The following is a 15,899-nucleotide window of genomic DNA, read 5'->3' on the forward strand; positions in this document are numbered from 1 at the left end:
AAAGCATACTGCAGCAGCCCAAAACAGGACTGATCACCTCGTGGTTAGCACACACTCTTGAGGCTGGGAGTCTTAGATTTGGACCATTCTAAGACTTCCTGGGCAACTATGAGCATGTTCACAGCTTCTGAGTTCAGAGTACTGGAGCTAAGTCCCACATGCTCCAATTTTTTTTTTTTTTAATCACCTGCCCTTAATTTCATGCCTTCGGGGTTTGGAATAGTTAAGGTTTCAAGTGAAACTGCTTTTATGGGAGTATAATTATTTGAAGACTGAGAAATCAGGGGAAGGTGCCACATAACAAACTAGAGGAGAGGAAGAAAAATATTTTCTCCGCTGGGAAATCAAATCGTGAAATAAAAGCAGCTGAGGATGCCTCCATCTGGCCAGTGCAATAAAGCAGCAAAAGAGCATTTATTTAGGGTGGGTTTTTAAAAATTATTCAGCACCGGTCTCTCCCTGCCTCTGTCAAAATCACTGGGAGTTTTACAGATTACAATAGGAGCAGAGTTAGATCACAGATGGGTGCCTCTGTAAGCCCCACCTTTATTTTGTTAGGGAAGTAGAGCCAAGAAAATGATTCACAACAAATAGCTGAATTGCTGGATTTGAAAGGTTTTTGTCCCTTGTGAGTGCACAATAAAAAAATTTCCCATCCAAAATAATTTGCAAATTTCATCCTGTTTCATCAGCAAAGAGCTCAGTTCACAGAGCACTTCTGGATTAGCGCAGATACAAATAGCTTTCTAACTAAGGTCAGCATACAGAATTACACATTTCTGAGGGAAAATATTATGGCAATTTTGTGAAGCAAGTGTTGATTCTGACAAACATGCTGCCTTCAGCTGGGCAAATCAGGCGCTTTGTAACCGGAAATGTTTTTAAATTCCCACGATAAAGACTCAAGTGAGACACTTAGTTTTGAATTGTCTTTTGATAAGACTTGAAAATTCAGACAAAAAGATGAAGAAGTTGTTGTATGTTTTTTGGATCAATGAATATGCTGAATTTGAAAAGGGTGAGAGAAGAGTTAAATTCTATTGCTTCAGTTCCGGACGGCATCTTCAGGGACAGTGTCAAGTGTTGGATTTCTCATCACTTGAGAATAATTTAGTTATTTAAAGAGAGTATTAGAGGAATTACATCCTTACTCTTAAAGCATTAGCCTGAAGAACTGGATTTGATTGCTGCTTTTCATTTATTCAGGAACAATTTTCTGATTGATCCTACCTAACTGGCAGGACCTGAAGTTCTTAAACTAGAAGTCCGGTCACCTTGGTCTCCATCTATAGAAAGAAAAGCAGGAGGACACATTCAAATTCAGGACAGTAGGCCCCTAGCACAGGCATCATATTTAAATGCCTAAAATAAGGAGGGATGAACCTCAGCCTGAATTTCTCTGTGCCTCAGTTTTACATTCTGTAAAATGGAGCTAGTAATACTGCCTTCTCGGTTCTTCTGGCCGTCTGGTCTGTCGAGATTGCAAATTGTGTGGAACAGGAATTGTGTCACATGTCTCTCAGGACCCAGTATAATAGAGTCCTAATCACAGTTGCAACTTTATGTGCTACTGCAATGCATACAGAATAATAATCATAAAAATACAGTGTACTGCTGGGGGAAGGCCTACGATGATTTCTATGCTACAAAGCTAGTGCAAAACCTGAGCAACTTTGCTGGATTCAGAGAAGTTACTTATTCCAGTTTTACATAGATGTATATGAAAGCAGAACTCAATCTCAGTCCATTCCCAGCTTTTATGATTATGAATTTCCCTCTGCTCAGCCCCTTGGGCTGCTCTAACATGTCATGCGAGTGCTGTCCTTATTAAAGCAAGCTCCTGTCTGCGTGGAGGTCGGGCAGCCTCCTGAAGAGCATTCCTTTCCCGGCAGCTGTTCCTAGCACTGCCTAATGACAGTCTGGTTTCTGGGTTGCTGGTTAACTCCCTCATGGAGTAACGCCTTCAGAAGGAGTTTATTGTTTTTCCAGACTGATTTCCAGCGGATGTTTAGTGCCGAGCCTCTGAGCTCAGTGCCATGGGGAGATGGTCTTTTTTTCTTGAATTTTCCCCTTTTGTAAGGTTGGTTGTTTCAGAGATATCCAGCTCCATTACTGCTTAGGGTGGAGAATAGGTGATGGCAACAAAACACAGGAGACTTTTTGGGCCTGTAGGCTAAAGTACATCTGCCCAATCTTTCTCATGCAAAGTGTTTAATGTCTCAGGGTACTGAGCTGTGTTTGTCACATCTAATGAATCCTAAATTTTGGTGTTTGCGAAGCAAGAAGGAAACAAAGCTGCTGTGAATTTTCTGAACCTCTTTGCTAGTCGGGCAAAAGAGCTCTGAAAATGAGTTTCCTCAGAAAGTTTTCAATGTTTTACACTCCTGATCAGGGTGAAAGCAGGTTAAAATAGTCCATATAATATGTTATATTGGCTCATCTGAATCCCAACTGAAAAAAAAAAAAAAATAGGTAACACTTACCAGACGTCAACAAATGCTCAATTTTAGTTCTGGAGATAGAAAGCTCAGGAGAGTTATTTAATATAGATGAGACAAAACCATCAGACAAAACTTAGGTGTAGCTCAGAATTGTGCAGTTGTTTCCTGTTTTCATARTCTATCAGACTCAAGTCAGAAATTCAGAAGTTTCTGGTATTTAGGAAATTTCAGACCTGCAGAATACAGTTCTGCAACACACACTATCCCCCCCCTCCCCCCATTTTTTCCAGGCAATATACCACTCTTTTTCCCTAAGAGATCATCTTTCTTTAAGGGTTTCTTCCAGTCTCCTGTCTGGAATTATGATGATTAAGTCAAACTTAGAGCCATGCCTTGTCCTTTCCTGCTTCTCATTCATTTTTCTGTACCTTCAGACTCCAGACTGACTGACTGCTGTGCCCKCATCTTTTTCAAACACAGTCTGCCCAGTGAATCTTCCCCATTCAGTCAGTGGGCAGTGGGCAGGGAGATTTAGATGTTTTCATGCTATGTTTGGGATGAACATCAAAAGAAGCCTGAGCTGTCACCTCTCGTCCTTTTCCTCCCCGTTGTCACGGCGGGTCAGTTGTATGCGGTGTGTGCAAAAGAATAGAGGCTGAAGGGGAAAGAATAAGACYATGGTTGAAGGTAGAAACAGAAAACTGCTTTGTGATTTTTACCATATTAATGCCAAACAAAACTTCAATGGCAAAAGCACTGGAACCCTGATTCTGTCCCTCCTGAGACGTGGGGAAAAGTCCACACTGCCTCCATAAGGACAGGATAAAAAATGCTCCCAGGTTTAATAGGCTTCAAGATTATGAATACAAAATATTCCTGCTTCTCAAAAGGATGAGCTGCCTTGTGAGAGGGAAGGCTTTGTGGCGAAAGAACTCTCCTTGTCTGTTTTTCATTCTCTTTCCATCTCCCTTTTTAATTAGTACAAAAGAAATATAAGAAGAAAGGAAAAGATGGGGGGAGCCATAAGATAATGTGTTTGGTATTAATTACAGGAGAATAGCCTTGCACTTAATTACTAAACCCAGTGTTTCCAGAAAGCATTGATTTTATCTAAACTATCACTGACCCGGTGGGGGGATGAGGGGGGAATAGGAACAAAATGAAAATTCATCACAGCCAGAGTTTTGCCCTAGAACRATCAGAGTAAGGGAGGGAGCTGCCTGACCTCTGTCTGTCTGCTTCTCTCTGTCCTGATCTGTCTCTCTGGCTTTCTCTCTTTTCCTTCTTCATTGAAAACCCTTAATAGGAAACACATTTCCTTTTCTGTGGTGTTCCCACCAGAAACCTCAGACTGGCGGGCAAAGGTGAGAACTTTTAGCAATTAAACTGGGGGAGGCACCATCCCTTTCCAGTGGCTTGGGCTGCATTTTTTAGCATAAAGTAGCTAAAGGTTGATCTTACAAGCTTATTCAGTACAATTTACCACCCCACCCCCACTTCTTAGCCACTCAATGCAACCAGGCATTTGCAGCCTATTTAGTCATAGCAAACTGCATTTCTGAATTCCCCARCACTTCCCTGTCTGGCTGGGGCACGCTGGGCTGGGCTTTGCATTCAAGATCTAGTTCAAATTAACCTGAAAAGGAGAGAGTAAAGAACAGCAGTTTCCTGCAAATGCTCAAGAAAGAAATACCAAAGCGAGAAACCATCTAATAAAACCATGAGTTAGCTGGACAAAACTGTTGCATTCCTCCGGCAGCAGCAAAAGACCAGCTGATCGCTCTGAATAGTTACACCACTCACTATGGCTATCTGTGACCTTCACAACCAYGATGTCTTTGGGATCACTTTGTACTCTTCCCCTCCCAATTTGCCATGTTATCCACCCTGATCTTTTGAAACACCCTCTATCTTGCGGCATCTGCTAGCATCCCTCTAGCCCACTTCATGGGAGCAGCTTTTGTTTTCYGAGCTAGCAAAGCTCTGGTTTCCAACACCTTCTGCCTTTGTGTATATGCTGGTTTGTGCGTATCTTTGGTTTTGTTTGTATTGCKGGAAGAAAAGAAATCCATACAAACACAGGGCTAGTAAAAGCCAGCACCTGCAATAGCTATTACTTCTGGCAGGCAACTGCTTAATCCTCAGCTCTCACAGGACAGCGAGGCGTACTGTGAATACTACTGAGGGGCAGGTGAGGCTGGTGCTATTTCGGATCTTGTGAATTAGAGGAATATTGAGACGGTGTGGCTTAGTCACAAGATCCTGATCAGTTAGTACTATAGTACGTGCAGAAATGGTATTAGTCCTGCCACAGAATCTGGGGGTGTTCAGGGGCATATATCATGCATAGAAACCTACAGTTTGCTGTGCTTTGCTTAGGACCAGGTCTATGAAGAACCTTAAATGGGACAGAATCTCCCTGAACAGAGGGATGTGTAGGCAGGAATGACAGAAAGTGTCCGTAACAGCACTTCTCATCCATACCCATCCATGCCAGGGTTGCTGCCCTGCTCCAGTTTACATCACCAGTCCTTACTGGAAAAGGCCCATCACCACCTGATGAAGTGGGAACTTTCAAAGATCTGTGTGAAAAGTGAGCCCACAGGGTTATGCAGGGTAAATGCATATAACTAGACAACCATGAAATGTGTATTACATGGTGGCTTCCAAGAGCTCACAGGGCCTCTTCCTCCATTTCCAGAGGAGTTTGCAGGGGAATCAAAGTGAAATACTTAGAAAGGAACATTTCCACTGTAGACAGTGCAAAGCAGAAACCCTTCTAACGGGTTCTTCTTTGTGTTCCTCTGCAGTATTTTTGTTTCAAGATGAGGCTGGATGGAAAGGACCCTCTGAATCAAGAAAGCCAGTGTCAAACCCTGCAGATCATGAGAGATGCTGGAATACTGATCAGATTTGTGCAGCTGCAAGCCCAAAATCAAGCACATGCTACTAAAAATGTTTAGATCCTGACAGTGCAATTCATGCCATTTCTGCTGTATCTTCCTCAAACAGGAGATTTCACTATCACAGCTAGCAAGAGAGGAAAACTTCTTCCTCATCCTGTAATACTGTCTGCGTCACAGTAATCTCTAGACACTCTGCTGTAACAAGGCTTGTATCTATATAAATGTACTATACAACTTTACCYTTTTATAGCAACTTTCAACAGAGGGCTTGAAAGCACTAGGAAGTCCTGCTGATCAGGTGTGTTTAATGATGCATATGCTGAAGATTTCCGTAAGGCATCAGAATTCAGGATTAGCTGGATATGAGGAGGCACAGTCAGAGTAAGATTTCCTAAAGAATTCAGTTCTCACGTCAACATCTAATGCAGGTTAAAACTTTCATCATTGCTCTACAGTCAATGGCACACGTGTGACATATGGCTACCGCAACTTAAGAAGAAATTTGTTTCCACCATGGAAACTGTGAGGTCAATTGCTTGCAAAATTTTGTATTTATGTCCTAGGGGCAGCATTTTCTGCCTGCATGCATTGTTCCCCACTGACAGACTACATTCAATCTGCAATAACTCCTTTTCTTTTAATTACAGGTAGCTCATTGCTGGTCTACAATACTCCATCCCACACAGAGGCTTCTTCACGTCTTGCCACCAAAGAAGGTCAGTCTTTTGTATATAAATGCCCTGGCTTCCTGTGTTCTCAGTATACTTTTGATTGGGTTAAAAGTAGACTTTTTAAAAAAAATCATTGGCATAAAAATGTCGTGATCTCTTATGCATGGACAACATGGTTAAAATGTTGAAAATCTATGCTGAAATCCACGTATCGGCTTTTGCCATCCAATACTGTTATGTAAKATATGTATTTGCCATTTTTACACTGACATATTGCTGAGCTGATAAACTGATTGCATGCTTTGTTCTTCTTGTGTAACAGTTTAAATCTGAGATATTCCATATCACAAGGACTGAGACAGTATTTCTCTCTCAGTGAGTTTGTAGTTGAGCAGGATAAAATTTTCTCACAATAAATTCCATTACTGAATAAAGGCCACCTGGGTCTTCAAAGACAATTAATGAACCTGGCAGGTAGTTTCAATGAGCAGAGAAGAAGGCCACATGTATTTTTTTATGGTACCTTCATTATGGAACACTTTGATTTTTCTTCACAATTAACAGTTGATTCCTAAATTTAGCATGTTTATTTAAAAATAACTTAAAAATAAATAATTTAAATAGAAATTAAATTAGAAAATTAAATATTTTTAAAATAATTTAAAGTTGACCAAAAATAAAATTTTTGAGAGTTTTCTTTTTGGCCAGTGGAAATTGTGATTTGTTTACCRTTCCCCCCAAACAACTCCTTCCTCCACTTTTTTATATTTCTGTAGAGTATCACTATTCCTTTACCAAAATTGTATCAAAATCYGGGCAGGGCTTTGATATGTTCCATCAGAGAGGTTTTCAGCACTTGTATTGATCAAAAGTTTTGCAGAGCTGTTCAGAGGAGCCTAAGTATCCTGCTAAAAGCTCAGACTGGGAGCTAGGAAAGCCTCAATATAGTCCTGGCTTNTTCACTTTTTTAACTTGTATCATCCTATTTAGTTACTCTTTTAAAAAAACAACTCTCCCTGGCAGACTATTAATGGCATCTTGCTATCACTAAAAAGCTTGAATCTAATTACAATTTCTTTTCATAACATTCTTTTTTTTAAAAAAAAAAAAAGTACATAGGGCCTTTTCCAAGCTACACAAGTCGTATCTGCTCTTTGCCTCATCAGCATACACGCGGATGCTACGTTTGTAGGCTGAAAGCACCTTTATAAGTGTATTCTCTCTTACCAATAACCCTTTGGCACAAAGAGATCTGGCTGCTGGCTAGCACTGTAGGCCATGAAAAGCTGCTCACTACACTGAGTTGTTTTATTTCCAGAGATCCTGCAATGATTCAGTTATTGCAAGAAGAAAATGAGGTGTGGGAGAAGGAGGGGGAGAGATTCCCTCCACTGGTTTGGGCTGTCCCCTCTGTGCCTTGTGTATGATTAGCGGTACTCAAGCCGCTTCCACGTAGCGCTTGTCTATGCAGGGGCAGGAGCTGCTGTTGGCAGTGTTGGCATCTGCTACGACTGTTTTTGCTGCTAATGGAACTTGGGAATAAAACATTTATGAGTTTCTAACTAAAGAACAAAGGGATTAAAATATAGGCTAGTATTTTAATTAATGAACCCTTAATCCTTATCTTCAAAATATCATTCAGCTACTGCCATTTTTATGCCATTAGAAACGCTGAAGATTCACAGATCATGCAGACGGACTGACCTTAAAAACCTTGAGGTTTAAAAGTTAATCACACACTTCCTTGAGGCTTTGGGGCCATTTGTATTTGTATATCCTTCAGTCAGCTTTTCCAAATTTTCTTTTGCAGTTACAGTCTTTTCCTTTTTTCTTATTTTTAATGAAAACCTGGATTCTCAATCAAGATAAAATTATGAGAGTTGGTGGGATGGGTATGACGCACATCCCTTATCTAGATAAGTAAGTCACAGAGAGATAGTTGACCTGATAAAGAACAAGCAGTGAGTTAAAGACCAGAAATCCTGCCCTGTGCTCTATGACCTGCTTCCACAGTGCCTAGGATTAGGAGCCTTGAGTTTGGTCTTCCTGCCCCTAGTGTAACCACAGGAACATCRGCTTCATTCTCTGAACAGGGTTCAGCTCTTCCATTCCAAAAACTTTAGTGAAAAGTGTGAAATCTCATATATGAGTTAATCCACCTAGAAGCAGTCTGCTCTCATTCTGAGACGGTGTTTTCTTGCCTAGCAATAAACCTTTTTAGGACAACATGGCTTCACTGATGAGCCACGAGTTTGTATTTCAATGGACAGTGGGAGAAAGCAGAAAGTCTTTTATTTAAGCAGCTGGAGAGAAGGACAAAACCCCTATTTCCCTGAAAGGCTACAGCAAACTGCGATCACACAATTAGCCAGCTTCTGCTTGGAGCGYCTGGCCTCGCAGTGCTCTCGGAGCCAGCGCCTCCCTCGCCGCACCGCGCTGCATTTCACCCCCAACATCTGTCCGGGACACACCACCAGCGCTGCTTTTCGCAGCAGCTTCTTTTGTCCAACCTGTAACCATGCCCTTGAGCTGGCTGTTCCCCGGCACGCTGCTCTCCCGCCCTCGGAGACAGGCGTTAGTTGATAAAACATAGCACATTACGCAGACAAAGCCATTCAGGCTTTTCTGTGACTGACTCTTTCTGCCCTCACAGTCATCTATTTAAAATTAGTAAAAGCTTGGCTAGGRCCTATTTGAATAAGGCAGACACACGTGCATGTGCTCCCCCACTCTTTCCCTCATAAACATACGCACACATCCAAGTCTGCTCTTTCTGTCTCAGGCCAGGTGCTTGCTAAAAATAAAGGGAAGAAAGCTGACATTTTTATTAAAGAGAAATGCTCTGGGTAAAATTGCACTCGGCTGAGCTTTTTTTTTACACTCTTTATCTCTGCAAGTTGGGCCTAGAGTCACTCAAGCAGAAAGAAATTTGAGGGAAAAAAAAGTGTTTCTCCTCCTCCCTCCATTTTTACTGCCCTCGAGAGTGTTTCTTCAGTGCAGCTGACAGAACCTTGCATTTGATTTCCGTCAGCTAGGCATTTTCRCTTTACGTGGTACGTTCATCATGTGTCAATAACGGACTGTGCACACCCATGGGGTATTCAAATAAAAATGAAGAACTCTCATAGAAATGTTGAAATCCAATGTCTTCCTCTTCCACCCTTTCCTACAATGCAGAAATTACCTCTGTTTTCATTTCACATTTGCCTGCTGTTTTAGGCTATAGTGACCCACATCAATCTACTGAAACTGATTCATGCTCCAAATAGTATTTAGTGAGATAAGATGGCAAGATAAAAGACATGTGACCACCACAGCATGAGAGATAAGGAATTGGGGGGTAGAGTGAAGTATCTCGTCCCGCATTACAGAAAAAATTTCTGATGGATCTAAAACTAGACTTGGAATTCCTGAGCCTTGGTCTAGCCTGTTAGACCTTTTTAAGTCTTCTAATGGCTTTGCTCTGAGATGGTGATGATGTTCCTTTGAAAGAGGAATTTCAGGTTAAAAATCATGGCTTTTTTCATAAGATATTTTCTTCCTTAGCACCTCAAWTCATGATTCTTTTTATGTTAATGCATCTTTAATATATTAATCCCATAAATTTATTTTCTTCTTCTCCCCACCCCTATGAAATGAAAACAGACATAAGCAAATTTTTCTAACCACGTCTTCTTGAAGATTCCAAAGCAGAACAGGCGGTCATGATGGAATAATATAATACATGTTAGAGACAGGAAAAAAAGTACTATTTTTTTCTCTCCTACTGTAATTTTTCACGCATGTTCTCTAACATCGCATAACAAATACAAATAACCTGTTTGTTGTAATTTTGCAAATTCCAGGGGAAAAGGTATGCTTTTTGCATATGGTTATGCTATGCTTCATGCATCATAGTCCAGCTGCATACTATAAAAACCAATCTACATGGCAAAAAAAGGTACAGTTGCAGCACGGACAGATACACATGTTTCAGAAGCGGGGATGGAGACAGCTTGTGGCTGCTACGGTCTCCCCAGCTTGTTGCGTGACACGGCAGAGCATGTTCTGTAGCCGCAGTGGGGACAACGTCACCCAGGAGCAATATCCCACGCTCTAGCCCAGACCACAGCGTAGCTGCTCCAGGCACAGAGCACCGCAGACCCAAGCTGGCGAGAGTAACACCRCTGTCACGGGATGGAGTTTCACACCTGGAGACAGCAGAACAGTCTTGGTTAGTTGCAGCTGGAGACTTTACCCCCTTTTTCCTTCCATTTTCCTGTCTCTCACACTTCTCTTCTGCAATGCTGTTCTCCATACATGCTAGAAGAACCTGATGCACTGCTTTAGGAGAGTTAAACTGCTTTCATGGCAGTAGCAGATACTGTAAATTTAGACAGTTGGTGCACAAAACACACTCGTTTTGTTCTCAGATCATATAGGTAGAATCCTTCTGGGGTGTTCAAAGCACTCTCGTTACTGCCTGAGCTTCTTTGCTCCTCAGCCTCATAAACACTCGAAAGTATGGTATTTAGCGTCATTGGTACAAATTGTCTTCAGCTGCCTTTGAGAAATAAATTGCTCTAATGAAAATCACCAGTATTTTTTGGCTAGAACACAATTTTCTGGAAAATGAAACGAGGTTGCTCTCATTGCTGAATGGAAAGATTTGTGTCCCACTCCCAGGGCTCTACTGGAGAGATGGTCTGTTTCATTTTCCGTGACTGTTTGGAGCAATGACTGACCTACTGTAGGTACTGGAGACACGGCAGGAGAATCTGAGACTGCATTATCTGCACCGGTCCCCAGACAGTTTAAATCGCTCGCCTTCCGAATGGTATCATTTAAGTAGGTTTCCATAGGGAAATGGAAAGTTACTCACATACGAGAGCATTTTGAAGGCCAAAGTGCCGCGTCCTGTATGGTTGTGAGCATTCTGGCCTYGGGCCAACACACTTTTTAAGTCCATGCTTATTTTTAAGCACGTCTGCGTCTGCATAACTCACATGTTTAATACACAACCCTAAATGCTGTAGAGGAGTGGAGGCCAAGTGCTGAGCTCTTAGCAGGATAGTGCCGTCCGTTTCCAAAGAGGCAGAATTGCTATGTGTTGATGTGCAAAATTACATGTGCCTAAGCAAACGTGTTTATGTATCCCGTATTGTATACGTAGCGCTTTGTCATATATGCAGATGAACAGTCAGGTGGGTATTTGAGCAGCGAGGTGTCAGCGTGGGACGAAGGAAGGCTTGGTTGATAAGGGCCAGTGCAGTGTGTCGTGTGTGGGGATTCAGTGGAGTGACACTGTTTGGCTGTTTGCTTCTGGACTGCAGGTTACATACTGTCTTGTATAAAATGCTGCACGCAGCAAGGGTCTTTTTCCTTCTCCAACATTGTCCCCTGCATACTTCAGTCGCAGCCTACGGCAATATAATTAGCTTAGGATAGTGGTAAATCAGAGTTAGCCCAAAGTCTCATAAATCTAACCTAAATTCAAGCAAACCTTGCGGAAGGCCACAGGAAAGGCTGATGCATGACCTGGGATTTCAAAGAAGGAAGGAAGCAAGTTGTATGTAAATACGGATGTAGGAGACTAGTTTTAAGGCTATAGTCTTGGTAATGATGGCTAGTAGCTATTAGGTGTGCATGCTTGCATTACAGAAGTGCTTGTGTGAACAGTAAGGTTTGCTTGGGTATAACGTATTTTCTTCCACATTTTCCTCAAAGTTGACAAACTAAAAGATAAACAAATCAGTGAGCACTGAAACAAAAGTAGCCTGGTTTGCTTTGGTTCGCAACTCGTGTTCRATATGAGCTCCTAAGGGAAGACCCTGCTAATGTTAGAGCATGAATAAGCTCTCATGCAGATTCTCTGGTATCTAATAAAATATGAGTTCCTGCTGCTGCTTTTCTCCCAGTCAGGGGCTGCAAGCTCTCTCCTCTTTCCCCAACAGTTCCCTTTAAACTGGCAGGAACTCGCTAACTGCCCCCCACACCTCTCCACCTTGTCAGATTTGGTGGCAAGCGGGTGACAGGTTCAAACGCTCTGGGGCTGGCGGGAGAGCGTAAAACAGACRCACGAGCAGCACGATTGCATAAGCAGGGTTCCCGCAGGAAAAGACGCTCAAATTCCGGCATAAAACTCCTCTCTTWAAAAGGCCATTTTTCAGTTCTACAAGGCTGTCATTTGAAAAATATTGACCACTTCTAGTAAACTGCTCTCTCGAGCGTGCCAGTAAAGCCCCTGGTTTGCAGGAAAGGTTATAAGGCCTCCAGTCTTACTCATGTCAGAAAAAGAGCAGCTGAAGCTTCATGCCCTCTTAATTGCTTGTACATGCTACAACATTTGTTGATGATATTTGTGTGCTTGGTGATGAAACATCCCTTATCCATATTTAGCTCCGCAGCAGCAAGAGAGGAGGCTTTTTTCGTGTTTCTTGTTATTGCGACTGTGTGGCCAAACCAGGGATTTATGATTTCAGGAGAGACAGTAGCTAGTGCTCTCGGTTTTTTCTTTTTTCTTTCTTTTTTTTTTAATTGTTTTCCTTTGAAATTCCAGAGTTAGTGTTTTGTCTGCTTTCTCCCTGACCCTCTTCAGAGGCAGCCGTGTGTTTTTTCACCAGAAAAACTGGAAACAAAGAATCGTTGTCTTTAAGCTGTAGCAGGCAGGAAACCCAACTCACAAGGGATCACCCTGAGCCAGCGCTGTCCCAGAGTAGACTCCAGTTCTCTGAATTCAACCTGACAGCTTGTCTGGAGCACTTTCTAAGTAACCATTATCCTTCCTTTTCTCCCAGCAAAAGAGCTATTATTTTTTTGCCTAGGGTGCATGCAAGCAATGTTATTGCACATGTGTGTGTGGGTTACGCGTTTGCTGGGGTGCAGTTGCTCCCTTGAAAAGCTCTTGGAGCCACTTTGGCTGTTTCCTAAGACAAGAGTAAATTTGTTTCTTGCTAATGAGTTAAGTGGGCAACCGCTGTAAAAATGCTAGCTGCAAAGCGTGCRCATGTGTGCCTTCTCTTCCCTTTTCTCATGCGTGTATTGCTGCGTCTAGGTTTTTTCTCCRTGAATATGCTTTTCTTTCTCCTTACTTCTCCATTTGTGTTTGTGACTTTTGCAATAAGTGTATGCTGCGAGCGTGCTGGATTTTTTCCTCTTTCTGTGACTACACAGTGCTGTTTGCCTATTCAGTATGTGTTTTTCTTTTGGATGAGTGTGAATATACACACCGGAACGGGTGTTCAGAAACTTGCCTTTCAGGATAGCACGTTTGCATTTCTGCAAGGAGCATGCCTGTCTGCATGCATGCACACACGTGGCTATACATGTATGCAGGACAGGATGTCTCAGCAACAGGTATATGACTTGGTGTGTTCATTGAAAAGTGTTTGCTTTTCAAAGCTGGCTTTAGGAGGGATTCTTAGGACACATACTTCAGTCTTCATCATGGCCTGTGTATTGGGACTTCTGCTGCTGATATTAAAAAAAGCAACAACAACAAAAAAACCCCTCTCAGTACTTCCTCCTTTTCTTCATAATGTGTCTTTGTGAGCTTTGCACAGGGTAACTCAGACATGAATCAGGAAGTTCCACCGCTGCACGGCTCTGGGATGTTTTTCTAGCCACACTCGCACAACTGGGGGCTGTCGCCTACATCCCGAACCGAACAGGGAGTGAGTCCAAGTTTTGGAGGCAGGAGCACTCCTCCGAGCGGGGGAGCAGCGCTGTGGGCTCTGGAACGGCCGTGCGTAGCRGCTCCTCTGTGTCACCTTGCCAGGTTATGCCTGATGAGCAAGAGGGATCAGAGATGACAAGCAGGAGTGACCTGCTGCAGAAGGGATCTGCGATGCCCTAAGCATGCCTCTGGCTGCACCCGTCGAATAAATCCCCTCTGAAAATCCTGAATTCTAGTTCTGTTCACGCACATTGTTAATCTGCAGATCCTGGCTGATGCTGGAAATTGTAAGTGGGCTTGAATCATGGTACTTTAGCCCCAACCTGGAYCTAGAAGGGGAGTTAAACTGGAAATGTTTGATAGCTATGTTTTCCCTTTCCATAGGCACAGCAGTGCAGACCCAGGACTCTCAGCTACCTCCACAGTGGTTCAGCATGTTAAACCTGTTCCTCCTTTCCATGCTCTGCCACAGATTTCTTATGTAAATCCAGCAAGTTACTTAGACCCTCTTCACTCTGTTCAAGTTGACTTCTAGTCAAAAAATGAGTATGTGTTACAAGCCTGGATCTCGATCACTATGTGTCAATTCTTCATCTGTAAAACAGTTCAGTTGCAATGTAGAGATTTTGACAAACATGTTTTTTAAAACTTGCAAAGTAATCCAATTGTATGATAATGTGGCAGTAAAACAGATACACTGAGGTGGATGTAGCTTATAATTATTTTTGCACTCAGCTAGTACAAAGTGTTTACTGAAGAGACTTAGAATTACTTAATTCTACATCTGATCCCTATACTGCTGATGTTAATGGTAGCTTTCTTTAGCACAAGGAGCAGGACATTGTGAGCTTGAAGCAAGGGCTTGAAGATACTGGAAATCTTACAAAATCATGAGAACATTCATAGTAATACTGGTCGTGAATGAGGTACAGCACGTTTTACGGACTGCATGCTAGGAGACTATTATAGCTAGCAGAAATAGCAATTTGAAAAGCAATTCATTGCAAGAGCATCATTATCGTGAGTGAGATTCCAGTGCATCAGTGTACACAGTTTGGACAACCATAACTCAAAATAACACATACCTGGGCGTGCCATGGGGCTAATTTTATGAGAAGTGAATTACTGACTGGCGTGAACCTTCCCTTACACCAGTTTTTACCAGTCTATAGGACTCTTCACATCCTATTTTGGTCTTCAGTTCTGTATGGATYGAGCATTTGGCACATACCTTTTGAGCCAGAGGGTCCTGGGAAGAGTCTATAATCTTTATGTTTGCTGCTGTCACTTAAAACAAAGCATCTAATGTTTCTAGGAGGAGTGAGAGGTGTCTTTGGCTTCCTTGCCCCTCCAGAAACCCACAGTCTGTGATTCTGCTCTCCAACTGGCTTTAAACCCAACCCCACCTCTTCAATGTGAACTCCAGGAGGTTAAATGATGGGAGTGCAAGGGCTGGACGCTTGGAAGCTTGGCAGGCCTTGCTTTCATGTTTGGTTTGCAGCACTATGTTTTTTGTTCCTCTGTGCCTATGCTGGGACTTTTCCAAGATACCGAATAGTGCCACTGCTAGCCACTACACAGAACTCCACTTCGTGAGGAAAAGCAGCGAGGTCCTATGCTCTCCTTTCTCTATCTCTCTCCAAACTACTTGCCACAAAACAGACCCTAAGTGACCACTTAGATTAATCACAAGTCTGGCTCCCCTAGGACACCTGGTTCTGCTTTCCCCATTTAGAGAAGCTAATTTAAATTCCAGCCACCAAGCCAGGATCTTTCTTCCTTCTGAAGCAGAAGGAGTCATTGCACAAACCACAATGTGTTCTGCACAAAGAATCCCATAGATCGCATCACCCATTTCAGATTTTCAGCCTTCGCCTTGGTGATTTGCATCACCAAAATCTGTAAGGCCCAGTTCTGTCTGGATATAAGATACCTGCATTCCATAAATCACTATAGCGATTGACCCCATGGTCTTTCAGAGTAGATAAGACAAGGTACTCAGGAGCAGTTCCTTCTGCATTTCAGGTTCTTTTCRTAATGTAAACTGGGTCATCTTTGTAAAGCACCCCAAAATCTCATGGTAAGAATCCAAAAGAAGATGACAAAATGACAACAGTTGTTATCATTTTTATTATTCAGCTGAGACAGCATGACAGACTTGGCCAGAGGCTGCCACCATATCTCAAAGGAAAGCAGAGGCAGTATAAGTAAGCTGTTAGACAATCTG

General features: G+C 42.5%; 1 protein-coding gene across 4 annotated transcripts in view; it reads left to right on the forward strand.

The window, feature by feature from the left end:
- FLI1 (Fli-1 proto-oncogene, ETS transcription factor) overlaps positions 1 to 15,899 on the forward strand; it is a 94,208-nt gene that overhangs the window by 66,878 nt on the left and 11,431 nt on the right. For all 4 annotated transcript variants that reach the window (XM_085316749.1, XM_085316752.1, XM_085316750.1 and 1 more), the window contains one exon: positions 5,995 to 6,063. In XM_085316749.1, the coding sequence (XP_085172875.1) occupies positions 5,995 to 6,063 (69 nt within the window). The remainder of the gene's footprint in view (positions 1 to 5,994; positions 6,064 to 15,899) is intronic.

The sequence above is a fragment of the Rhea americana genome, unplaced genomic scaffold, assembly GCF_003343005.1.
Source record: "Rhea americana isolate MKP2758 unplaced genomic scaffold, rheAme1 scaffold_48, whole genome shotgun sequence".
In the NCBI taxonomy this organism is placed as follows: Eukaryota; Metazoa; Chordata; class Aves; order Rheiformes; family Rheidae; genus Rhea; species Rhea americana.